General features: G+C 55.9%; 9 protein-coding genes across 9 annotated transcripts; 5 read left to right on the top strand and 4 right to left on the bottom strand.

Annotated features, from left to right (window-relative positions):
- Nucleotides 1–82: 82 nt before the first annotated feature.
- Nucleotides 83–2,944, top strand: QBC33DRAFT_540822 (oligomeric complex COG6). Its single transcript, XM_060428102.1, has 2 exons — nt 83–651; nt 714–2,944. The coding sequence occupies exons 1-2, from the start codon at nt 358–360 to the stop codon at nt 2,511–2,513; spliced, it is 2,094 nt and encodes a 697-aa protein (XP_060282591.1). The 5' UTR covers nt 83–357; the 3' UTR covers nt 2,514–2,944.
- Nucleotides 2,945–6,195, top strand: QBC33DRAFT_540819 (AAA-domain-containing protein). Its single transcript, XM_060428101.1, has 3 exons — nt 2,945–3,268; nt 3,338–5,537; nt 5,622–6,195. Exons 1-3 carry the CDS (start codon nt 3,176–3,178, stop codon nt 5,840–5,842), a joined length of 2,514 nt encoding a protein of 837 aa, XP_060282590.1. The 5' UTR covers nt 2,945–3,175; the 3' UTR covers nt 5,843–6,195.
- A 282-nt stretch (nt 6,196–6,477) lies between these two features.
- Nucleotides 6,478–7,058, bottom strand: QBC33DRAFT_452982 (ribosomal protein S17; the record flags this gene model as incomplete). The annotated part of the gene is made up of 2 exons (XM_060424663.1): nt 6,478–6,828; nt 6,924–7,058. The coding sequence occupies 2 exons, from the start codon at nt 7,056–7,058 to the stop codon at nt 6,478–6,480; spliced, it is 486 nt and encodes a 161-aa protein (XP_060282589.1).
- Nucleotides 7,059–8,316: 1,258 nt separating this feature from the next.
- On the bottom strand, nt 8,317–9,834 carry QBC33DRAFT_453386 (uncharacterized protein; the record flags this gene model as incomplete). The annotated part of the gene is made up of 3 exons (XM_060424681.1): nt 8,317–8,507; nt 8,770–9,372; nt 9,438–9,834. 3 exons carry the CDS (start codon nt 9,832–9,834, stop codon nt 8,317–8,319), a joined length of 1,191 nt encoding a protein of 396 aa, XP_060282588.1.
- A 2,289-nt stretch (nt 9,835–12,123) lies between these two features.
- On the top strand, nt 12,124–13,596 carry QBC33DRAFT_94992 (nucleolar essential protein 1). Its single transcript, XM_060433212.1, has 2 exons — nt 12,124–12,746; nt 12,817–13,596. Exons 1-2 carry the CDS (start codon nt 12,471–12,473, stop codon nt 13,291–13,293), a joined length of 753 nt encoding a protein of 250 aa, XP_060282586.1. The 5' UTR covers nt 12,124–12,470; the 3' UTR covers nt 13,294–13,596.
- On the bottom strand, nt 13,408–13,581 carry QBC33DRAFT_453155 (uncharacterized protein; the record flags this gene model as incomplete). The annotated part of the gene is made up of 1 exon (XM_060424671.1): nt 13,408–13,581. A coding segment is annotated over one exon (174 nt), but the record flags the coding sequence as incomplete, so codon positions are not given.
- A 1,710-nt stretch (nt 13,597–15,306) lies between the features above and the next one.
- QBC33DRAFT_515709 (uncharacterized protein) lies at nt 15,307–16,836 on the top strand (the record flags this gene model as incomplete). Its single annotated transcript, XM_060426107.1, has 1 exon — nt 15,307–16,836. The coding sequence occupies one exon, from the start codon at nt 15,307–15,309 to the stop codon at nt 16,834–16,836; it is 1,530 nt and encodes a 509-aa protein (XP_060282585.1).
- A 1,015-nt stretch (nt 16,837–17,851) lies between these two features.
- Nucleotides 17,852–19,781, top strand: QBC33DRAFT_452946 (putative cystathionine gamma-synthase; the record flags this gene model as incomplete). Its single annotated transcript, XM_060424660.1, has 3 exons — nt 17,852–17,896; nt 17,956–18,050; nt 18,113–19,781. 3 exons carry the CDS (start codon nt 17,852–17,854, stop codon nt 19,779–19,781), a joined length of 1,809 nt encoding a protein of 602 aa, XP_060282584.1.
- A 36-nt stretch (nt 19,782–19,817) lies between these two features.
- On the bottom strand, nt 19,818–22,328 carry QBC33DRAFT_540797 (SPX domain-containing protein). Its single transcript, XM_060428100.1, has 6 exons — nt 21,905–22,328; nt 21,671–21,853; nt 21,278–21,479; nt 20,633–21,138; nt 20,252–20,551; nt 19,818–20,197 (listed from the first exon to the last, which is right to left on the bottom strand). The coding sequence occupies exons 1-6, from the start codon at nt 21,945–21,947 to the stop codon at nt 20,055–20,057; spliced, it is 1,377 nt and encodes a 458-aa protein (XP_060282583.1). The 5' UTR covers nt 21,948–22,328; the 3' UTR covers nt 19,818–20,054.
- Between the last annotated feature and the right edge of the window lie 72 nt (nt 22,329–22,400).

Raw genomic sequence — 22,400 nt, 5'->3', positions numbered from 1 at the left:
CGGTCAAGCAATTCTGCCGAACTTTGGCCGATACCGCTTTCAAGTCTCCACTCCACGCGCCATTCTCCACATTCCAGATGCATGCAACTATCCGTATTCCGTTAAACCTGGCATACGATAAGATGCACAGATATACAGGATACTGCGAAATACTGTCCAGAACAAGGAAGACCAGAAGCTGCAAAAGATTGCCCCTGCCGACAGACAGACTCTACCCCTGACCCGGGTTGCCTACTCTACCTTGGGCGATTGTTGGAGAGTCTCAAATAACTCGAGTCTTGAGATTTGGCCATTGGGGTTCTTCTGTGACAGCTATCATGAATTCTCCATCGTAGATCACAAATATCCTGGGGAACAATGACATCTGATCCACCGCCCCCGTTGCAATCGTTAGCAACTCCTTCGAGGGACGACGCACCGGTACCACAAACCCCGTCGTCTCTGCGGGCCTCGAACCCTCTGTCTTCCAAAGTCACAAGCCTCCTCTCAACCTCGTATGCCGACTCTGATTTCCGTGACGCTCTTTCGCTCCTGGACGAGCGTGGCGTGCACAACACCCCCGAGACCCGCCGGCAGTTGCGCCTAGATTTGCAGAGGGAGCTGATTGACAGCAATGGCGAGATTATCACTGAGTTCGGAAAGGTGGCTGAGGTGAGTATCCCTTAGATGGCTGGTAGGGAGACAGTCTTCGAAACTAACTACTAGGGCCCCAGCAACTGCGGAGAATAGGTAACTCGATTGAGAAACTGAATGCCAGCTATAGCGACATGAAAAGCCAGGTCACGGCGGCCCACACTGCTACTTCGGGAGTCCTCGATGAGGCGTCGTCGCTCATGACGCAAAGGCGTCAAGTGGAGACAAAGCAGCATTTACTGAAGGCCTTTACCCAACACTTTGTTCTTTCAGAGGATGAAGTAGCCGCCTTGACCCTGACCTCGGAGCCCGTGGATGACAGATTCTTCACCGTCCTCGCCAAGGCCAAGAAGATCAGCAAAGACTGCGAGCTTCTCCTCGGCTTTGAAAGCCAGACCCTTGGGCTTGAGGTGATGGAGCAGACGTCGAAGAATCTCAACCTTGCCTTCCAGAAGTTGTACCGATGGATCCAGCGTGAGTTCAAGAATCTGAACCTCGAGAACCCGCAGATCGGCTCTCCAATTCGGCACGCGCTTCGTGTGCTTGCCGAAAGACCCTCGCTCTTCCAAAACTGTCTCGACTTCTTTGCCGAGGCTCGAGAACATACTCTCTCAGAATCCTTTTATACTGCCTTGACTGGAAATTCAGCACCTGGTGGTGAGGACCCGTCCGTAAAGCCGATTGAGCTGGCGGCACATGACCCTTTGAGATATGTTGGGGACATGCTGGCCTGGACACATTCGGCGGCCGTGGGCGAAAGGGAGGCACTCGAGGTCCTATTCGTGTCGGAAGGAGACGAGATCGCCAAGGGTATCCAAGCCGGGCGGGAAAACGAAATATGGCGCCTCGTTGCCGACGAAGCCGACGTGGCTGCTGATTTCAACGCTGTGACAGCACTGAACGAGTTGGTCGACCGGGACATGTCTGGCGCGGCACGCCTTCTCCGCCAACGGGTCGAGCAGGTTGTGCAGACCAACGAGGAGACCATCTTGGCATACAAGTTGGCCAACCTCTTGAACTTCTACCGAGCCACATTCGCCAAGCTTCTAAGCAGCGACTCGGTTCTTGTCGGGGTGCTGAACAGCCTGGAGTCAGAAGCTCTGCGGCAGTTCCGTGCTTTGATGCGAGATCATATTGCTGCCCTTCAAGCAGATTTCCAACACGCGCCAGCCGACTTTGGCGTTCCGGAATTCCTCGCGGATGCTCTTGAACAACTGACGGCCATTATGAAGACCTACGAGACGTCGTTGACCTCGTCAACCGACCGTGAGGCGGACTTTCAGCCCATCCTCGCCGAGGCGTTTGATCCCTTCATGGATGGTTGCGAGCATCTAGGGAGAAATATGGAGTCCCCAGTCAGCCCCATATTCCTAGCCAACTGTATAGGAGCCGCGAGGGACGCTTTGTCACCCTTCGACTTCACCCGTGGCAAGATAAAGGAGCTAGACAAACGGTTAGAGGCCGAGTCTCGCAGGCTCGTGGAGAGTCAGTACGCTTTTTTCCGAACAGAATCCGGACTGGAAAACTTGATGGATGCACTACACCCTCTCACACAAAAGAAGGAGGATATTCGAAAGATCAGGTCTCTTGGACCAGTTCAAGCATCACAACTGGGAGAGGCAAGCCAGACACTAGATGACTTCCTGCCCTCGGCACTGATGGACGCGATGGAAAACCTGAAGCATCTCCACGACTCAAAATTGGCGCGGGATATTACCGAAGAAGCAGCAGAAACGTTCTGTGCTGATTTCGAGCATGCCGAAGAAATGCTCATTCTAGCCGACGAACTGGCCGAAGACGAGGGAGACGGCGAGGACTTGCAGAACCTCCGTTCCCTCTTCCCCAGGACAACAGGGGAGATCCGGGTATTGTTGTCTTAGGCATGACACGGGGCTTCATATTTAGAGTACCTAGGTAGTCAGACACCTTGCTTTGGCTGGCCGCCATAGAACCATTGTTTCTCGTCAATTACTTGGAGGTTGGCTAGACCCCGCGACATGGCTCTGGCGAGATAAGTATCAAAGAGACCTGAATTACCTTCAGACGCATATCCAAAGTCCAAAGGACCGACCGGACCAATGACATATGTGGAGGTACCCAGGTACCTCTAGAGACGGGAGTGATCCATCTTTCATGTGTTTAAAGGCCCGTGCGCGATGGGCATGTAGAGTCACTGCACAGTGTGCCTCGGTTATTTTGTACAAGGACTGCTTAATACGCAGGATTCATACCTTCCTGATAAGAGAACCCCCACCACTGTACAGAAAATGCCCCCCACCATGGGACTTGGGGATTTCCAGAGGGTCAAGGAACGACGTCACTCAACTGAAGCGGGAGCTGTCAGTTCATTCTCAGAACAGCGAAAACAAAATCAGCAACTGGCAAGCAGCCAGCACCTCAAGGCAGGGACGCATTACTGGACATTGCTTTTTCTGACTACTTCACCATGCCCCATTGACAACTCGCCAAAAGCCCGACCAGCCGCAGCTTATCATCCACATAGGCTCCGCGACGTGATGCGCTTTCCTCTTGTTCCACCAAGATGATCCGCAGCAGGACCCCGCAGTCCATCCTACAAAAGACTTACGATGAAAGTTACCTCACATGTTCAACGGCGGTCTACTATGAGAGTCAGGTATGAGAGCACATCCAGAGTTGAGGCAGACTGCGCAGTACGGCTTCTAACGGAACATGTGCACTCTAGGGCAATGAGGCAGAGGCGATGAGGTGCTGGAAGTCGGCCCTTGAGCAGATCTATGACCACAATGCGAACAAACTCCCGTCAAACTACACTGCCCGGTCCGAGACTGAGAGGGCGTTGGTGGAGAGTTTGCGCCAGCTGGAGCTCCAATGTAAGGAACGCATTGACCTGCTCGAGGCCCTACGTCTATCCCGCCAGGAAGACTCGACCCTGCAAGAATCATCCTCCGCCGGCAGTGGTCTCCAACCTCTTGAACCATCCGACTCGGAGCCACGTGGAAGAGGCTGGATTGGTTGTGGAACAATACCCGCCATAACCTATCCCGAATTATCTAGGCCGGCTGTCCCCCCCAAGCCTCTATCTTTATCGCCCATGAGAACAACTTCACAGCAAGGAGCCACCCCAGGGAGCAGCAGGAGAGAAGAACGGGGTGTGGATACAGTGTCTTCTCATTCATCGTCTGCAAAACCCCAGTCCCCAGTCACCATACCGGCTCCAGGGCACAAGGTCTCGAGATCTCCAAGTCCAGAGAGATATTCCATGAGAACCACACTTCGATCAAGCAAACAAGGAGAAAAAGTGACCAAGCCCTCGGTGAAGCGATCGACACCTAAACCTGCCAGTGGCCCTGGAGCCAACAAGGCAGCGACATTGGCCTGGTCTGCTCTGGGCCTTGGGGAGAAGGCTGGTAAAGCAGCCATGAGCACAGCAGTGTCAACCCCAGTACCCAGTACACGAAATTCCTCTGAGCCACCCCAGAGACCTTCTGCCCATCCACGTGCGCAGTGGGATAGCAATTCAAGACGGCTGGTGACTCCCCGGAACGGGAACGTCCATGGCTCTCTGGAGTCAAGATCCAGTATTGACTCGCCACCCATGCGACACTTGGATGAATACCCTTTCCCCCAGCCACCGTCCCTCTCTGTCAGCGCAGCTTCGAGTGCGCTAAGCTCGCTAGCCTTGAAAGGACCGGCGGAGCGTTCATCACTGGACTCGGAACGCCCGTCTCGCCAACAGAGGACTGCTTCTTCAGCAGACCCCCTGGATAGAATGGATAGATTCGCAGCTACGGGCAGTGGTCAATATGATGCTACCCGGGAGTCCAACCATACCTTCTCTCAGAGCCGCAAGTTCTCGTCAGATCCACCAATCAGGCGTGACTCTCCTGGGCAATCGCTTCCAGTTGTCAACAGAGGAGGGACTCCTTCAAGAGCAGCCAACTCAACCACCATGGCTCAGCCAGCTATACGGCGAAAAGCTGTGCAGAAAAAAAGGGGGCAGCAGTCATCATCATCAAGCACCGACGAAGGGGGACCACCGACTCGCGACGGGTCGCCACGGCGAAGTGGCAAAGAAAAACGACGAGCGGGCTCATCCCTTGCTGGGTTTCAGGCGTCTTCAGACGGCTCATCAGACGACGAGAACGCCAGAGCTGCCAAGGCGTGGAAGAAGCGCAAGGCTCAGATACTGAAGAACCTTCCTCAGGGCGTCGACGAGCATGCTGCAAAACAGATTCTCAACGAGATTATCGTCCGAGGGGATGAGGTCCACTGGAGCGATGTGGCAGGCCTCGAAATAGCCAAGAATGCGCTGAGAGAGGCGGTGGTGTACCCCTTCCTCCGCCCAGACCTGTTCCAGGGCTTGCGTGAACCGGCGAGAGGGATGCTCCTCTTCGGTCCGCCCGGAACAGGGAAGACGATGCTGGCCCGCGCTGTTGCGACCGAGTCCAAGTCAACCTTCTTCTCCATATCTGCCAGCAGCTTGACAAGCAAGTACCTCGGAGAGTCGGAGAAGCTCGTGCGAGCACTTTTTTCGCTTGCAAAGGCATTAGCCCCGAGCATTATTTTTGTTGATGAAATAGATTCCCTGCTTTCCCAGCGATCTGGTTCCGGCGAGAACGAGGCGACGAGGAGGATCAAGACCGAGTTCCTGATCCAATGGAGCGATCTCCAGCGGGCTGCTGCCGGGAGGGAGTCCAGCGACAAGAGCCAGGAACAGGGCGATGTCAATCGGGTGCTGGTACTGGCCGCGACTAACTTACCATGGGCCATCGATGAGGCAGCAAGGAGACGGTTCGTGAGACGCCAGTACATACCGTTGCCGGAATCTCAGACCAGAGAAACACAACTCAGGACTCTCCTCGGCCAGCAAAAGCACAACCTCACCGACGCTAGCATTAAGCAGCTGGTGAGCTTGACCGACGGTAAGCTGCTGAACCCGGGAGATCCAACAGTGGAGGGGCGGGGGGGTAATAAGATGATAAGAGTTGGTACTGACACCTGCACAGGGTTTTCTGGCTCTGATATAACCGCGCTGGCCAAGGACGCTGCGATGGGACCTCTCCGATCTCTGGGCGACGCCCTTTTGCACATGACCATGGATCAGATACGACCAATCGAGTATGCCGACTTTGTGGCAAGCCTTGCAACCATCAGACCGAGTGTCAGCAAAGCTGGTCTGGAGGCGTATGAGAATTGGGCCAAGGAGTTTGGAGAAAGGGGCGGTTAGGTTGGGCCCGTGGTTGTGCCTATGGGATTCATCTGTGTATGGGCTTATGAAGTCGAAGGAAGGGGACGGCTGACAAGACACGTCTTGTCATGCCCTGCAATAGCTTCATCTGTTTATCTATCCCTTTTATGTGTATATAATAGAGGGCCTGAAAAAAAGTAAGATAAATAGGAAGAAGAGTGGCTGCCGCTTTTGGTCTTTGCGACGAAACCCTCAGCCCAGGACGGGACACACAGCAACACTCTTTAAGGTCGAATACCTCCCCAGCCTCGGAAGAGAGCAGCACTTTGAATGGCTGGGTATCCATCTTTGCAGTTGCAATGCCAATTATGTATACAAATGATAAGTACAGGGTTGTGGCCCTTCTCCTTTCCTCTTACACAGGGCCAGACAGGGATCGGACGGGCACATCGACTGGCCCGTCTCGGAATCTTTTGATCGTGCGAAATGTTGTAAACGTTCCCGGTAGGAACAGCCAGCATTCCGGGGTCCCCTGAGGTATGGCTTGCAAGTTCAAACACAGCAAACAGCCCTCCCAGATTCCTCCTGCCTCCGAAAAGCAAGCGCACGATCCGCGGTGAGCGACCACGGCCGCAAGGGGATTTTTTTATCCCCCCCCCCCCCCGCGTGCGCGCTCAATCAACGTCGCTGATGCTGGTGGCGGCGGGTTCTGCGGACCCGGCCGACGACGTTCTCTTCGCCCTCCGCGGCGACGCCGACCTCTGCTGCGCCAGCTCGGCCTCTCTCCTCGCGGCCCTCCTCCCGTCCTTTGCCTGCTTCTTGGCGACCTTTGCGTCCCACCTCTCGTCCTCGGTCGGGACCGGCGGCCGCTCCTCGACTGGGGTCCCGCTGGGGGCTATGATGTGCTTGACGACGTGGCGCTTCTGCTTGGACGACCTCCAGCCGGGCGTGATGGCGACGACGTCGCCGGCCCGGAGGGAGTCGTTGGGGTCGTGCACGAGGTAGGTCTTTGGGTCGTCGAAGAACTGGGGGGGTTGGGCAACGCGTGTCAGTCAGGCCTGTCTGTCAGTCTGGCCGGCCCACCGGCCGATAGGAAATAATCTATCGGGTGATGGCGTACTTTCTGGACCTTGCCGTTCCACTTCTGCCCTCCTACGCGGACCTTTACTGTCCTTTGCATGAGACCCGCCGTCACGACAACTCCGTGAAGCTCGCGGAAGGTCTTCCGCGCGGCGGCACCTGCCAGGCTTGCCATGGCGGTTCGAATGAGGGTCTAGATCGGGTTCCTATAGTCGGCGAGTGTTGTCTGCGTCTGCTCGGTGGCACGGTCCGTGAAGGGGCGTTCAATTTGTTGTCCGGCCCCCGGATTCCATCACGCCCCGAGAGCTTTCCAAGCTTGGGAAAATTTGGGGGTCCCGGGCGCGGGTTAAAATTTGGGTGGCCAAACATTGTTCCGTGGTGTTGGGTCAGGTCCATCGGGTAGGTCGGGTCCCGCCCGTCCCGCCAGGCTGCACGGTCCACCCTGGAATCAGTAACAACCGTAGGTACTGTACCTATGTACCCCGCACCCTCTACGGATAGGTTGGCCTGACGAGCAGGTAGGTAGGCACGGAATTCGTCTCCCTCAGGAGGGGCCTCGCAAAGAGCCTCAATCGGGACAAGAAAGCCGCGATCCAAGCATCTCGAACTAGTCGTGCATGTGCTGCTTAGAAATATCTCTCCTAGCGTTCATTGATTGAGCCACTGCACTCTCCACAACGGTTCATACCCGGCCGGAGCTTGATGGTCAGTGTTGGTTGAGTAGCAGGATTTGTTATCCAGCATGGACCGTCGGGGTACCGGTCTCGCTTGATAAAGCATTGATATGGAGGGAGCTCGGCTACCTCATGCCCTGGCAGTGCCCAGGCCGCTGCCCTCCACTCCCGCCCCTGAAAGCCATCACGTTTCGGAACTGAAGATCACACGCTTCAAAATTGTCGACCCGACATGATTTGCTTTTCGTCAACATGCGTCCTAGACTGGATTGGATGTATTACATTCTTTTAAGAAATTGCTCATGTATCCGCGTTTAGGTAAGCGCATCTTGGAGGCCTCAAATCGTTTGCATCATTGCAGACTCGTTGAAACCTATTGACAACAGCAAACCACCTGTCCACCCTGTCCGGCCTCCGGCGCTTGGCCGGCTCGGCTGCTCCTCCCTCTCACCTGGGGATCTTCTTGGTACTGCCATGTGGGATCTGGAAAAAATCAAAGTTAAAACCAAAAAGAAAAGAAAAAGCCAAAAGCCTGCTTTAGCACCGATTCTGGATTCCAGTCCGTACCAACTCTATGTACAATTAGTTCGCCACGCTGCTCGTCTGTCTGTCTTATACAAACACCGAACAAGGGGGGGAGAACCATGGGTTGAACAAGCAGACCCCGGGCTGCGAGAGAAAAGGGGACGCAACTCCGCACGCGCGTTCAGAGGCGGCAATATCCAAGGCCGTCTCGCAGAACCAGACTCCGGGAGGGGGTCAGCGCTTAGGAGATGAATTCTCGGCGGGCCAGGCGCGCGAGACGTTGGTTCTGCTGCTGCTGCTGCTTCCGTTGCTGCTCCTGCTGCTGCTGCTGTTGCTGCTGTTGCTGCTGCTGCTGCTTCCTCTGCTGCTCCTGCTGCTGCTGCTGTTGCTGCTGTTGCTGCTGACGCTGCTGCTCCTGCTGCTTTCTCTGCTGCTCCTGCTGCTGTTGCTGCTGCTGCTGCTGCTGCTGCTGCTGCTGCTGCTGCTGTTGCTGCTGCTGTTGCTGCTGAGTCTGCTGCTGGTTCTGCTGGCCCTGGTTGTTACCCTGGTTGTTACCCTGGTTGTTACCCTGGTTGTTGCCCTGGTTGTTGTTGCCCTGGTTGTTGCCCTGGTTGTTGCCCTGGTTGTTGTTGCCTTGGTTGTTGTTGCCCTGGTTGTTGTTACCTTGGTTACCGGCGTCGGCATTACCAGCGTCAGCATTACCAGCGTCGGCAGCATTAGCAGCGTTGGGGTCAATGGCACCGGCACCGATATTAACGGCCTGTTGAGCCTGGTCGGCAGCATCCTTGCCCTTGGCACCATTGTTCGCAGCCTCGTTGACACCACCGCCGTTGCCCTTCACCGTGAACCTGACGCAATCATCCTGAGCTCCACGCTGAGCGACGGGCATGACGACGGGCTGATGGTTGGAGCCAGAAGACAGCGTGCAAACCCGGAAGTTGCCAGCCGGAAGGCCACCGTTGACAGTAGCGGCGAGGAGACCCTGCCCATTGCCCGCATCGTTAATACCCTTGAAGAATGCAAATTGGGTCGCGTCAAGGGGCTGCTTGGGGTTGAGGCTGCCGCCAAGATCCTGGACGGTGACGTGGGTGTGGCCGACGACGATGCCGTTGGACAGGAACTGGGGGGCCGCGTAGTATGTGGCGACGGCATTGGTAAAAGACCCAGCCGCCAGATTCGCAACCTGCACTTGGATGTCGAAGTCCTTGCCAGCCTCGATCTCTTGGCCGTTCTGGGGGTTCACGATGACAGTCGAGATCATCTTATCCTTCGCCGGGATATCTCCCATGGCTATGATGGGTACGGTTAGACACATTGCCATGAGGAAACCGCCAAGGTCTTGATTGAAAACTTACTAATGCCGTTGCAAGAACCAGTAGTGATCTGGAGGCCATTGGTGAGGGTCTTGCCGGCACAGAAATTGATGAAGTTGCCCTGATCTATCGTGGACTTGGCCTGGACGGCGGGATCAGCGCCCAAAGCCGCCTGTCCGTCGAAGAAGGAACCAGTCTGGATGGCGTTTGGAAGCAGGATCGTGGGATTGGCGCCCTGGTTCTGGGCACCGTTGTTGCCGTTGTTGTTCCCGTTGTTGTTCCCGTTGTTGCCACCATTGTTCCCATTGTTGTTGCCATTGTTGCCATTGTTGCCTTGGCCGTTGTTGTTGTTGTTGTTGTTATTGTTGTTTTTGTTGTCTTGTGCAGCAGCCACGGCGAGCAGCGCTGCCGGGACGAGAAGTCTTGCAAATCTGACCATCCTGCCTAACTACCCCGGGGCGAGAGAGAAAGAAAGAAAAAAACGAGCGAGGTCAAATTCGGCGCAAGAAGGACTGAACGAGTGGTAGTCAAGTATTAAAGACTTATCGGAAAGCAGATGCACGGTCAACGTGATCTCTAGAAAGGAGAGAATGGCAAGAGAAGGAAGAAAAGAAGGAGCAAGTCAAGAGCCAGTGCTGGTACCCGAGGTGCAAAGATTATATGGGAGGACTGACAGAGCGGGAGAGAGGAAGTCGGCCATTGTAGACTACTTATCCTTCTTGGCAAGAACGGCATAACTTGGGAAGGGTGTGGGAGATCCCTTCCAGCAGCTCAAGGCATAGGAAATGGCGATCCCGTAGCAGCATGGGGGGTGGTTGAAACTGGGGGGGGTGAGAACCTGCCTGTTGCATGGGTATTCGTAAGAAGACGTCGCCGTTTTGACTGTGAGTGATATGAGCAAAGCGAGCTGGCGGCCAAAGTGCCAGCCGAAAAATACGGCAGTTTGGCGCCGCTAATCTTGAACAGCGCTGGTTCAGACGAAGGGGGATTGGAGGTCCGAGCCTGCTCGAGGGACCCGTCTTCTGCAGGACAGGACAGGGCGGGTCAGAACAAGCTCATCTCTCCGCATCTCCCCCCTCGGAAATGCCAAAAAAGTGTAGTGCCCAAGCGTGTATGGTTGGTTGTATTGCTGTGTTGCTGTGTTGCTGTGTAGTACATCCTGACATGGCCGAGTTTGGACGAATGTGCCCGTGGGGAGTCGAAACAAGACGTGTCAGAGGTGTGGAACAGACGTCAATCGTGGAAGAGCCTCCAAATTATCCAGACGGCCTGGCCTCAGCCGTCCACGGGTTCCAGATTGAGTAAGAAAGAAGCGCCAAGCATTGAAGAACGTTGGGGGTCTCAAGCAGCATCCATGTCAATCAAAAGTGGATCGACGATGCCAAGGTCAATCTTGTGCTGGAATCATCAGAATTACCTATTTAGGTTGGCAAGTTGGTACGTTTATTGAACTTGGACTCAACCGCCGGTTGCATGTTCGAAGCAGTACCAACCCTACCTACATCTAGCGCTGACCTCCTTAAGCTTAATTATTGCCTACCTGAGCCTCCTCAGGTACCACTCATTCACAACAGGCCCCGCCCCATACACAGGACACTGCTCCAGAATACGTCAAGCACCTATAGAACCTTGGTAGTTGTTTACCTTGCCCTGCAACAGCTAGTCCAGAGATGCATGCCCAGCATTCCACTCGAGATCGTTTGATCGTTCTTGGCGAAACGGGGGGAAGAACCCAGCAAGAAACGCAGCTAGACGCGCGTCTGTCATTCTCTCGCCTTGGCCAAGCAACTTTGAAGGCGGCTTTAAGCACCGTTCGCAAATCTCTTGGTAAATCACAGCAGGCGTCAGAGTTGCTGGCAACACTAGGTATGTAGCACCCAATGGGGGGAGGATCGACAAAGAATGGCACTTCCTCGGGTACTCGGCCAGAGCAGAGCAGACAGGTTCTTGGAATAGAAGCAAGCTGTGTCACGAAGGCTGGAAACAGGAGGTATAGCCGCCAACAGTGTCAAGGAAGAGTGGTCTGACTTCGCAGGCTGAGACGTCGATCAGATCGGATATTTCTGGGACCGCCAAGACTAGCACATGGGGGGCACTTGACATTGCACAGGGGGTGTGTATGCAGACACACAAACCAGTCGGCGGTCAAAACTCGACGGGAAAAGATCTGAGGGAAGGAGGGAAGCTCTATGAGCTTATTGGGCCGGTGTCTGTATCGGCCTTGGCACGGACTTTGGCTTCTTGTTTCATTCGTCCACCCTATCAACCCGCAATGGAATTGCCAGGTGTCAAGGGTGGCCCGGTTCCATCGGTTCGGCGGCCGGCCGGCCACACCGGAATACGCTGCCCTCGCTGTCAACTGATTCCCGTCCGGACATGAATCCAAGGTGGTGCAGTCTATCGCAGTAGTGTGAGGTAATTTCAGCTCCTAGTACGGGACTACGGATACACACACAAGCCCCGTGGGCCCTCCCCATACAATGGTGGCATATGCTTCGACGCTACCTAGGTAGGTAACAGTAATTAGACATCACACCGCCTTTAGCCGAGCAAATTTTCTGATTGCGGGAGGATTTCGGCCACTTTTGCACATTCGTTCTCAGTGTCTCACCCATCACTTGGTCGTCGTGGCAAGATTCAATCGCCCGAATTGGTTTTACTTCAACGTTGCCTACTCCTTGATTTGAGAAGGAACTGCCTCTCTGCCAAATTCTTTTACCCACTCACAACTTTGCAACTTGGCCGACGGCAGCGTTTGGAGCCTGCAGCTGCAATATGTCTTCTCCCGAACATCGAGCAGGCAAGCGACCGCGTAAGTTGCTATGCTTTCTGCCTGGCGGGCGTTGGCCATTTCCTGTTCTTTCCTGTTGGGAGCCGACTCCAGCCTGATCTGGCCTCCAGCGAGTCAAACAACAAGTTGTGTGGGCCTTGGAGTGGATGGAAGCATTGAACCTCTGAATTTTGACACTCTTAATACCCCACCATCCCCTGGTGTTTTCAGGCTTGGGCCGGCATCCGTCCTTCCTGCGTATATGCTCCGCGACTCTGCCTTCTCGATTTTAACATCGCTTTTCAATGGCAGGAACCCAGTCGCTCCCACCACCGGCCTTGCCGCAGCTGGTCGCAGAGCAACATGTTGCCATCGTCCCGACCGACAAAGATACCAAACGGCTGGTTGTGGTGCTCTCCAATGCCAGCCTCGAGACCTACAAGGCGTCTCACGGAGGAAGCGGGCGTCCGGGCGCGGTGAGGGACGACAAATACTCGTTGCTTAACTCGGACGAGCACATCGGTGTCATGCGGAAGATGAACCGAGACATCAGCGATGCCCGACCAGACATCACCCACCAGGTTGGGCACCGTCCCGCGGACCCGCGCCGAATCCTGCATTCAGCATGCTGATTTTTTTTACGCTCTATAGTGCCTGCTCACTCTCCTGGATTCGCCCGTAAACAAGGCGGGGAAGCTCCAGATCTACATCCAGACTGCCAAGGGCGTCCTAATCGAGGTATCGCCGTCGGTTCGCATCCCCCGCACTTTCAAGCGATTCGCCGGCCTGATGGTACAACTCCTCCACCGCCTCTCCATCAAGTCGGTCAACTCGCAGGAGAAATTGCTCAAGGTCATCGCCAACCCGATCACGGATCACCTGCCACCCAACTGCCGAAAGATCACCCTGAGCTTCGACGCCCCCCTCGTGCATGTCCGCGAATATATCGACACCCTCGGCGCCTCAGAGTCTATCTGTGTTTTCGTTGGCGCCATGGCCAAGGGTTCGGACAATTTTGCTGACAACTACGTGGACGAAAAGGTCTCGATAAGCAACTACAGCTTATCGGCTAGCGTCGCGTGTAGCAAGTTCTGCCATGCTGCAGAGGATGCGTGGGGAATCCTTTAGCGCCTCGAAGCACTCTGGATGATGGATAATCGAGAGCTTGCGCGTTGGAGAGAGGTCTTCGGGGTGAGAGTTGCTCAACGGCTCTCTAGGGCTTTCGATGTGAAAGTCGGGGCTTCATTGGTCGTATCCGCGATACAACATCGCGGATGGTGGCTGATGGCCTCGAGAGCTTGGGTCGTCTGTGCTTGCGCTGTCGTTGTTTTTACAACCAAAACATGGGGCGTTCAACAACGGATCCAAGACGCTTTCGTCGTCTTCGGGAACCACTTCAACCTGGTTCCTTTTCCCTTTGTTCCCGTTTATCTTGACCCCCCTTCCCGTACTTACCGCTTAGTGTGTGCAGGGAAGTGGAGGATTACAACTTGGCTAGCAGACAGATCTGCCACTGGAAATACACCGCCGCCGGGGAGCCAGTGCTTCCGCTTACACCGGACCGGGTTAATGATGGGGGTCTTGGCGAACTAAGGTCTGCCGGGCCTTGGCCGGGGTGGTCATACGCGTCTCACGCCCATGAGCTGAAGGACGGCGAGTGCTAGTGCTAGGTTAGCAGCGGGTTAGATAGCAGCCCTGGATCTCTACGCCAACGGAGTCGAGGGCGTGGAAGGAATGGAAGATGGAATGCCAGAATTGTCACAAAAACGATTTAGTTTAAGGCTGCGCGCCCCGTGGTGGAGCATCCTGATCCAAACGTGCATGACAGGGAGGTCGTTCTTTGCGAACAAAAAGCCCAGATGGCAGGCGTTTGGCTGCTGGAATCTCGCTCCGCCGCTTTTTTGCGCCCGGAGCCCAAAATAGCCTCAAAGACCCCGCAGCTGAGCGGTCAGGCTGAGGGGCTGGCGGTGTATCCGTACTGCGTAGGTACCTGGACGAAGGTGGTGCTTCTGTTTAGGTTGGGCCTCGCCTGAGATGTGGAATGAGATTTTGCGAGCATGGTTCGTCTACTTCTTGTCAACAGCCGCGCCGGCTCCAGAGGGCAACCCACCCGGCATAGAGAAACACCGATTTTGAGGAATCCCCTGGCTCAGAAACTCCTGCTTGTCTGCGGCCGCCGGGCGCGCCTGCCGGCTTATTAGACCCTACACGAGGCAAGCTGCATTCCTTGGCTCGCCTCTTTCAATACTTCAAGATTGTCCGCCCTCCCTTCGAGCACTGGCGGCGAGTGACGCGCCCTGCAAAACGATCGGCAGGCCCTGCGGGGATGAAGACGGGATCCCCCCTCCTACAGGACGCATAACTCCACTACTACCTTGGAGGTTCCATGACTTTGTTATCACAGCCAATCAGCGGCTAGAAAGGGGGGTGCTATGCTGCAGCTTCAGGGGTCCCACTTAAATATCGCCCACCTTCTTCCCACCCGAGGCTTTGTGACGGTTGAGCTGGACCAGGGCTGTTCTCTAGCGTAATATCGAGGAGCTTGAGGTGATTTGCTGGCGGTGGCTCAGGCGCCAGCCAGGGCAAATATTCCGCAGGTCGTAGCGCGGTACGGATACGTGGTTAGAGAGGGACTCGGTTTGACGTGGCCGTCCCACTTCTTGTCTTGTCTGGACTCTAGAGATCGGAGACCCGCCTCTTCGCCCTGCTCACTGGCTCACGATGGCCCCCTCGAATGGGAACCCAGCGCTGGCCGCTGTGCCTGCGGCCGGTTGCGGGAGGCGGGGAATTGGGCATCTACGGGATGCTGTTTTTCTGCAGGCTGGGCTGGTATTATGGGATCTGCCGAGCCTAGTAATCGGGAAGCCGCCTGGCTGAAAAGGGCCACTGGTCCCCCCTTTGAATCCGGGCACGAAATCCCATATCGATGTCACACGGCAACACTCCCTATCCATATTTCCCAAGGTGTACCTGTACAAAGGGTACAAAACATCATCAGCCAGCTGGCGGTGCTCCCCATCTGCGCTCTTTCGTTGGCCAGAATTCTTTCCCATACCCCTGTCGTACCTCACCCTCCCTCCCCCACATTCCCCTGGCACCTGGTCCTCGTGGTTTGACGGAAGAGGGAATTATACTACAACTATGTTGCCCTTCCTCGAGGTCACGCATCTCCCCTCATCGTCCTCCTTCTACTCGGCTATCCTTCAACCCCTCGGCCTGCGATATCTATCGGCAGAGCCAAGCTCAGAGTCACAGTCGGTGGTCCCGATCGTCACCTACGGCACCCCATCCCCTCCGACCCCCGTCTTTCAGCTCCGCCAGGTCGCAGCCCACAGCATCAGGTTGTCTCGCATCGTCCTCACCGCGCCCTCTACTGCCGCCGTAGCCGAGTTCCACTCCTTCGCTCTTCGCGCCAATCCCGATCTTGAAAAGCCGACCAGCGCTGGCGCCCGCGAGGCCGCGTCCACAACCGAAAGCCGGGCGAGGATTCTCGATTTTGACGGCAACACGATGGAGGTTGCCTATCTCCCCCCACCTGACTACCCCACCCGCTACGGCGGTTCCACGGTCCGCAAGACCCAGTCGACCCCTACCGAGGCGGCCCGCGTCCTAGACTGGAATTACGGCGTCGCCACCTCGGCCCCGCCCCGTGCTTCCACCTCCGCCTGCGGTGGGCCCCGTCTCACTGCCGCGAGGCGGCCATCCAACCGTTTTGCCGAGAACGATCCGTACTCGAGGAGGAGGAGTGTCCCTACGACCGTCTCTTCGGTCTACGAACCCACGGCCTCACCCCGCCAGAACTCCAGCGGCCTCAGCACCGGCGCCGTCGTCGGCACTCTCCTGGGCGTTGCTGCCGGCGCTGCCTTCACCTACAGCATGGTCAAGAATGACCAACCACACCGCGCCGCCCGTCAGGAGTTCGACCCGCCCGCCTTCGCGCGGCGCTCGACATTCCCAGAGCCCTTCCCGGACCAACAGGGGCGCTACGTCCACGTCGAACGGAACGTCGAGAAGGTTCGCCATCCGAGCGAGTACCCACCCGTCGTCGATCGGCGCCCGCCACCCGAGTACATTGCACGGTACAGCCAGGTGGGCGCGTCCAAGAGCAGGGAAGCCGACGACGTCTACGACGACTCTCGGAGCCGCCATTCATCCCGGTACCGGCCCAGCGCGGCGGGGAGCGTGCGCACTCGAAGCGAAGCTTCAACGAGCCGAAAGCCTCTTCTCATCACCGACTCGGAGCACCGAAGCTTCGTGGGCTCCAAGCACAGCAACTCTCCTCCCATCACAAGGTCCGTAGTGCATCGCAGCAACACCTACGACATCGGAGACCGGGAAAGCTATACCTCGGCCCGGAGCCAGCGGTCGGCCAGCACAATCCGTGGCGCGCCAGTCCCTCCGCCGGGCGCCCCTTCCTCGTCTCAGCTGCTCGCGCGCTCGAGGGCGGGCAGCCGCGTCACGACGACGACCATCAAGGTAGGGGGTGGCAACTCGCCAAGCCCGCACGCCCTCAGCCGGGCCGGCAGCTACGTGTCGGCTCGCAACGTCCCCCTCCCGCCGAGCGCCGCCGGGAACGGCTGGCACGACTGGGACGACGACGCCGGCAGCATCGCACCAAGCGACAGTATCAGCTGCGTGGGCAGCCGGAGGAGCGGGAGGTCATATCACTAATGTGCTCATGGGTTTTTGGAGCTAGATGGCCATGTACGCCCTTCGGTCTCCTGAAGCTACCTGGCCCTTCTTGCGAGGACGGGAACAGGGAGGTATAAACCATTTATAACGGCAGATCACACCAGCTGCAAGGCTCTGTGCTGGGCATTTTTCAGGAGGTCCGGGGTATCGTTCTTGGGTTCGTGTCATGAGCACCATGACGGGCGGTCCTGATCTCTATTTTTGGGTCATGCTATCCGGGGGATGGCAGTCGGGAATCATCTGGCGCTGGAGAGTTTTAGTTGACTAACTGTGTGGGCGGATATTAACGATATATATGTCTTTCCTTACAGTATCTATTATTTTGGATGCCTCAGCGGCCGTCTCACGAAAGGAGTTTGTAGTGTCGGATCTCTCTATATAAGACGGGCATCACTGGCTCTCAGGGGCCGAGCAATCATTTTTGAGGTCCAGAGGACCGAACCCAACGCAGATGTCCATGTTCAGTCCCCCGTGTGCGAAGCAGGACCTAGCCGTCCGGACTGGCGAGCCAGGCGGCGGGGCGAGTTCAGCATCGGGATGTGAGTTCACTAGTGAGTTATTGCGGGGCGGCCTCCTGATCCCGTAAGTGATGAAGCCGCAGAGGATGACGCCTGGGCCGGTATTACCCAAGCGCGAAGACACTCTTGTATTAGTTCTTGTGCGTTTCCGTTAATTGGCACATTTTGGGGGGCTGGCTGCCTCCATATAATTAAGGAGTCACTTCCAATGGCTGTTATTAGCCACCGCGCTTAGCACGGGAGATCTGCATACTAGAGATGGGCTCTGGGAAGACTTTGCCTCTGGCTCCGATTATCGGCACAACCCGGTGGATAGCCCGCATCACGACTGGGTACCGCGGCGTGCGAGCCACGGCCTTGTCCCACTCATGCCTGTTGGGTCTTCTCCAAGCCAGCCTAAGAGTTCCGTCGCCTGCTGAACAAGCACATCTAACCCCCCCTTAAAGATCACAGCGTCATTCCCCTCTCATACCAGGATGCTTCTCAACCTCGGCGAGTCCATCCCGCCGGACACAGCTCACGTATGTCATCGTTTTATCCGCCTTGTCAAACCACACTACTGACTCATATCTGCTAAAAGGCTGTCAGCGTGTCCTTGCCGACATGGCGCTCCAACGTTGGCTATGAGGAAGGCGAGGACTGGGTCACCAGCAAGATGGCGACCGGGTATCCCAGGTGCGTTGCAGGATCTCGCAACCAGGACCTCACTGCGGGCTTCTCGCTGACCGCCCCGTAAGGTTTTTCATTCACAAGTTTATCGACTCCTTTGCCACCGATCTAGTTGCAAAGTATGCTAGGCCTGGCCAAAAGGCGATGCTCTTTCCGAGCCGGCAGATTGCTTCACGATGTGCAAGCTTCATTAGGGAGTGTGCCCCGCACGCCGTTATTGGTGGCCTAGACGTCATTCACCTCGTGTTGGATGAGGCAAATCCCTCATCCGCGGCCTTACGGTCGCTATCCCCTACCATCTCAGCCGTCATCTGTTCCGCCGAGGCCTTCCCCTATGCCAAACAGTACTGGCAGCACAGTGGCGACGGTGTGTCCAGCCGCAGGGCCGAGTTCTGCCATACCCTCTTCCAGGACGGCCTGCTTGTGCTAGACGAGCGTCCCAAGAGCCCGGTGGCCCCTCTCGGCCAAAAGACATGCAGGGGTCCCAAACGCTACCAGCGCCCGCTCTCCTTGGACAAGGCCGTCTCCCCGTCCCCGAGGTGCGTGAGCCCGCGCCACGAGGCGGTTCCCGCCCGGGAGGCCCAGGAGAGCTCGCGGTTCCTGGAGGAGCGGTTCGGCAGGAACCTGGACATCTCATTCGTCGAGCCCGCCAAGTCCGCCATCAAGAGGCGCATCGCCGGCGCACTCAAGGGCGATCTCGACCTCACGACGTCTCCGTTACCTGAAATGGGCCCCAACACAAGGGGTATCGTGAACCTGAAGGAAGACGACATTTATCTATTCCCCTGCGGGATGAATGCCATCTTCAACGGCCACCGGTTACTCCTGAGTGCGCGAGGCCAGATGAAGAGTATCAACTTTGGGTTCCCGTATGTCGACACGCTAAAGATCCTGCAGAAGTTTGGCCCTGGGTGCGTCTTTTACGGTCACGCCTCCGAGTCCGACCTGGATGATCTGGAGAAGCGGCTTGAGGGCGGGGAGAGATTCCTCGGCCTGTTTTGCGAGTTCCCCGGAAACCCGCTGCTGATCAGCCCCAACCTCGTGCGCATCCGCCGCCTCGCGGACAAGTACGACTTCGCTGTCGTGGTCGACGAGACGATCGGCACGTTTGCGAACGTCAACGTCCTCCCGTACGCCGACATCGTGGCGAGCAGCTTGACAAAGATCTTCTCGGGCGATTGTAACGTCATGGGGGGCAGCGCGATACTCAACCCCAACAGCCGGTACTATGCCAGCCTGAAAGCCGCGGCGGAGAAGGAGCTTGAGGACAATTACTGGTCCGAAGACGTCATGTTTATGGAGAGGAACAGTCGCGACTTTGGGTCGCGCATTGAACGGATCAACCTGAACGCGGAGGCCATTTGCGATGTCTTGTCTGCAAGCCCGCTGGTCAAAGATGTTTACTTCCCCAAGCTCAACCCGTCGAGACCCAACTACGAAGCTTGCAAGCTGCCGACCGGCGGCTACGGGGGGTTGCTATCCGTCACCTTTCATGATCGCCAGCAGGCAATCGTCTTCTACGACATGGTTGAGACGGCGAAAGGCCCGAGTCTGGGCACAAACTTCACTCTCACATCCCCCTATGTGCTCTTGGCGCACTACCAGGAGTTGGACTGGGCTGCGAGCTTTGGGGTCGATCCTGATCTCGTTCGGATAAGTGTTGGCCTGGAGGAGACAGACCACCTGAAGGCTGTCTTCCAAGATGCTCTGAGGGCGGCCGAGGAGAGAGGCTCGTAATGAACGGACTAGTTGGCCCATTTTCTTGGCCACTTTGAGTGAAGAAATTTTACTATTAAATTTATTACCCTGGGCATGCAAAGACAAAGAGAAGAAAACGATACTACACATCAGGAGCACGCCATCCAATATTCCAATCCGACGTGATATTCTCGAGAAAACACACAGCATATCATTTCCTGGCCTCTGTGGGTTAAGATGGGAGTTGAATATTAACAAACCCACTGTATCAACAGTGGGTTGAGGCAAGAACGCGACTCATGTCATGCGCATCTACATGATGCGGCAAGCTGAGTGCTCGTATGATTCACCGAAGAGCTCTTTTCCCCGCTCTATCTCGTTGGCCTTTTGCTTTTCTCTCGTTTCCTTTCGGAACCAGCGCTCCAGGAACTTGATCAGATCTTCGTCAAGATTTGCTTAAGAGGCATCAGCATGTAGTCACACCGTCAAGCAAGGGTCTGGGGGCTTACTTGTGTCGGCTTCCATGATGACGTCAGCCCGGCAGAGAGGACAGGTTCGCTTTTTCTCTCGTTGCATTTTTACTGTGCAGCGAATACAGAAGACATGGTGGCAGGTGAGTCGGACTGGAAGCCAGGCGATACTGAAGCAGATCGGGCAGAGGTAGTCATCTAGCCGTGGCACCTGGGAGACAACCTCTGTTGACACCTGAGCGCATATGTTCTTGGCAATTGCCTCCCCCATGGAGGAGACAGATTGGACAACTACTGGGAAGTCTCTTGACACGCCCAACGAGGTGCGCTTGTCAAATTCTAAATATCAAGTTAGCAAGCAGTAGCGAGAGAGGAAGGAGCAGGGCTGGGCTTATTGGTTGATCAAGGTCAGTAACTCACTCTTAAGTATCTTGGTGACCGCCCTCTTGTTGATCTCCTGAAACTTGAGATTCTGCAACAAGGTAGCATTCAACGCCAAGAAATTCTTGTATGCTCCCTGGCTGGAAGCCAACTTAAATCTGGATCGCAGCTCCCGCTTTTGAACTTCATTCTGGAACCAAACAAGTTGCTTTAATGCCACGTCGCTGGTCCGAGTACCGTGATCAAGCTCATTCGACGAGAAGAAGATTCGCGCGTCAAGATAGAGCTCAAATATTTCGCGCCAACGAGAGAGATCGCTCTTGGAGTATCTCGACGGCTTAGCCACTTCAGAAATTTCCCGCCCCAACTGGACAATGCTGGCATTCATTGACTCCTGCTCTTCTTTCTGGAGAATTTCAAGGCTGGCTACGTCTGTTTGAAGGACCTGGAAGAATTCCCCGTCGAACACCAAGGGGACTTCTATCCTCTGGAGCCTCTGATCCGGTTCCACGATTGGGGCAGCCGCATCCTCGGCCACGGGTGAGCTACAGTCACGGTTAGCCAAGCAACCACAGCTATTGTCAGATGATAAAACGATGGAATACACAGAACAGGGCATGACTCCCTGAAAGCAGGTACATGTAGGATAGTGTGCGCACAGAAGTAACATAAAATGGCACTCACATAGGAGTTGGATCCACATTCCCACGATCAGAGATCGGGGAGGAGCTCCGGATGGTAGCGCCATCTTCTAGCACCGGCATCGTAGACGCCAGCTTCTCCAAGAGTTTCCGAGACGCTGGCGAGAGAGACGCGTCAACGGCTACACCATCCTCAAGTTGCACGAAGACCGTCAGTCTAGGTCTCAGAAGGTTTGACTTGTTTGCTAAGTCGAGGTTAGTGAGGAGACAAATTGGAGAGGCAGCAGCGAGTGTTAAGGATACGGAGAGCGACATGGTGGATCAGCAGAAGACGAATCAGAAAAAGAGGAAGCAGAGAACGAGCAGTCAAGGTAACGCAACGCATCGCAAGCCTTAACCACCAAAAGGCTGAGGTGGAGGAATGAGTGTCACATACGATCAAGGTGATATTTTGCCATCGCAATAGATCCCCCTGCAGACGGCGTGGCTTCGGCCGATAAGAGCTGCCTCATCGTTTCTGGATCCAAACCAAAGTCATTGAGCTCCCGTTGAACCTTCTTCAGGACTTTCTTGAGCTGGCCGTAAGGGATGGCCGAGTCGAGCCAGTGCTGAGGGTAGCCTATTGTCCGTCAATATGCAAAGATCGCCCGCGAAGATCATGGTTACTCACCTTCCCTCTCCAGGGCTGCCTTGAACTCGTGGGCGAACTTCATCTTGGCCAAGACCCCCGGGAACAATGAGAGATTGAAGAGGCCCAAGGGTAGGGACTGGGATGCCAAACAGGAGTTATTTTCCTAGCAAGGCTGGTCACCGGCAACGCCTGGTAACACACAAAACTTGATTCTGTATTTCGTCGACCGGGAATTCTAACCCATGCGACGGAGTGTGACTCGACGAACGGGGGGTTCTTTGCCTTGAATGCATCAGAGAAGGTCCGGTCGAGAGTTCAAATACAAGGGTTGTTGTGAGGAAGTAGGTGTATTGTGTCCGAGTCGCGAGGCGCCGGCATTGCCAATCCAAGAAAGGCTCGGTTGCTGTCAAGGGTCAATGATCACGAGGCGGAAAGACGTTCCTGGATAGGTTCAGTCCAGATCGCTCGCAAGTGTGGGGTGGCGACCCGCCAAACTTAGGTAGTTGGGGCCTTGTGGGTGGGTGGGTACCTAGGT

This window comes from Phialemonium atrogriseum, assembly GCF_030411735.1.
Source record: "Phialemonium atrogriseum strain 8032-3 unplaced genomic scaffold QBC33scaffold_15, whole genome shotgun sequence".
Taxonomy (NCBI): Eukaryota; Fungi; Ascomycota; class Sordariomycetes; order Cephalothecales; family Cephalothecaceae; genus Phialemonium; species Phialemonium atrogriseum.
The sequence above is the reverse complement of the archived record's forward strand: the minus strand, read 5'-3'. Positions and strand labels throughout refer to the sequence as shown.

What these genes read in the sequence shown, in the direction of transcription:
- QBC33DRAFT_540819 (XM_060428101.1), top strand. Translation starts at nt 3,176, where the DNA reads ATGATCCGCAGCAGGACCCCGCAGTCCATCCTACAAAAGACTTACGAT. An exon ending in CGGTCTACTATGAGAGTCAG is followed by an intron (nt 3,269 to 3,337) that starts GTATGAGAGCAC and finishes TGTGCACTCTAG; the next exon opens with GGCAATGAGGCAGAGGCGAT. An exon ending in GCTGGTGAGCTTGACCGACG is followed by an intron (nt 5,538 to 5,621) that starts GTAAGCTGCTGA and finishes ACACCTGCACAG; the next exon opens with GGTTTTCTGGCTCTGATATA.
- QBC33DRAFT_540822 (XM_060428102.1), top strand. Translation starts at nt 358, where the DNA reads ATGACATCTGATCCACCGCCCCCGTTGCAATCGTTAGCAACTCCTTCG. An exon ending in AGTTCGGAAAGGTGGCTGAG is followed by an intron (nt 652 to 713) that starts GTGAGTATCCCT and finishes CTAGGGCCCCAG; the next exon opens with CAACTGCGGAGAATAGGTAA.
- QBC33DRAFT_540797 (XM_060428100.1), bottom strand. Translation starts at nt 21,947, where the DNA reads ATGAAGTTCGCCCACGAGTTCAAGGCAGCCCTGGAGAGGGAAG. An exon ending in AATGTGGATCCAACTCCTAT is followed by an intron (nt 21,139 to 21,277) that starts GTGAGTGCCATT and finishes CCGTGACTGTAG; the next exon opens with CTCACCCGTGGCCGAGGATG. An exon ending in CATCATGGAAGCCGACACAA is followed by an intron (nt 20,198 to 20,251) that starts GTAAGCCCCCAG and finishes ATGCCTCTTAAG; the next exon opens with CAAATCTTGACGAAGATCTG.
- QBC33DRAFT_94992 (XM_060433212.1), top strand. Translation starts at nt 12,471, where the DNA reads ATGGCAGGAACCCAGTCGCTCCCACCACCGGCCTTGCCGCAGCTGGTC. An exon ending in GACCAGACATCACCCACCAG is followed by an intron (nt 12,747 to 12,816) that starts GTTGGGCACCGT and finishes TACGCTCTATAG; the next exon opens with TGCCTGCTCACTCTCCTGGA.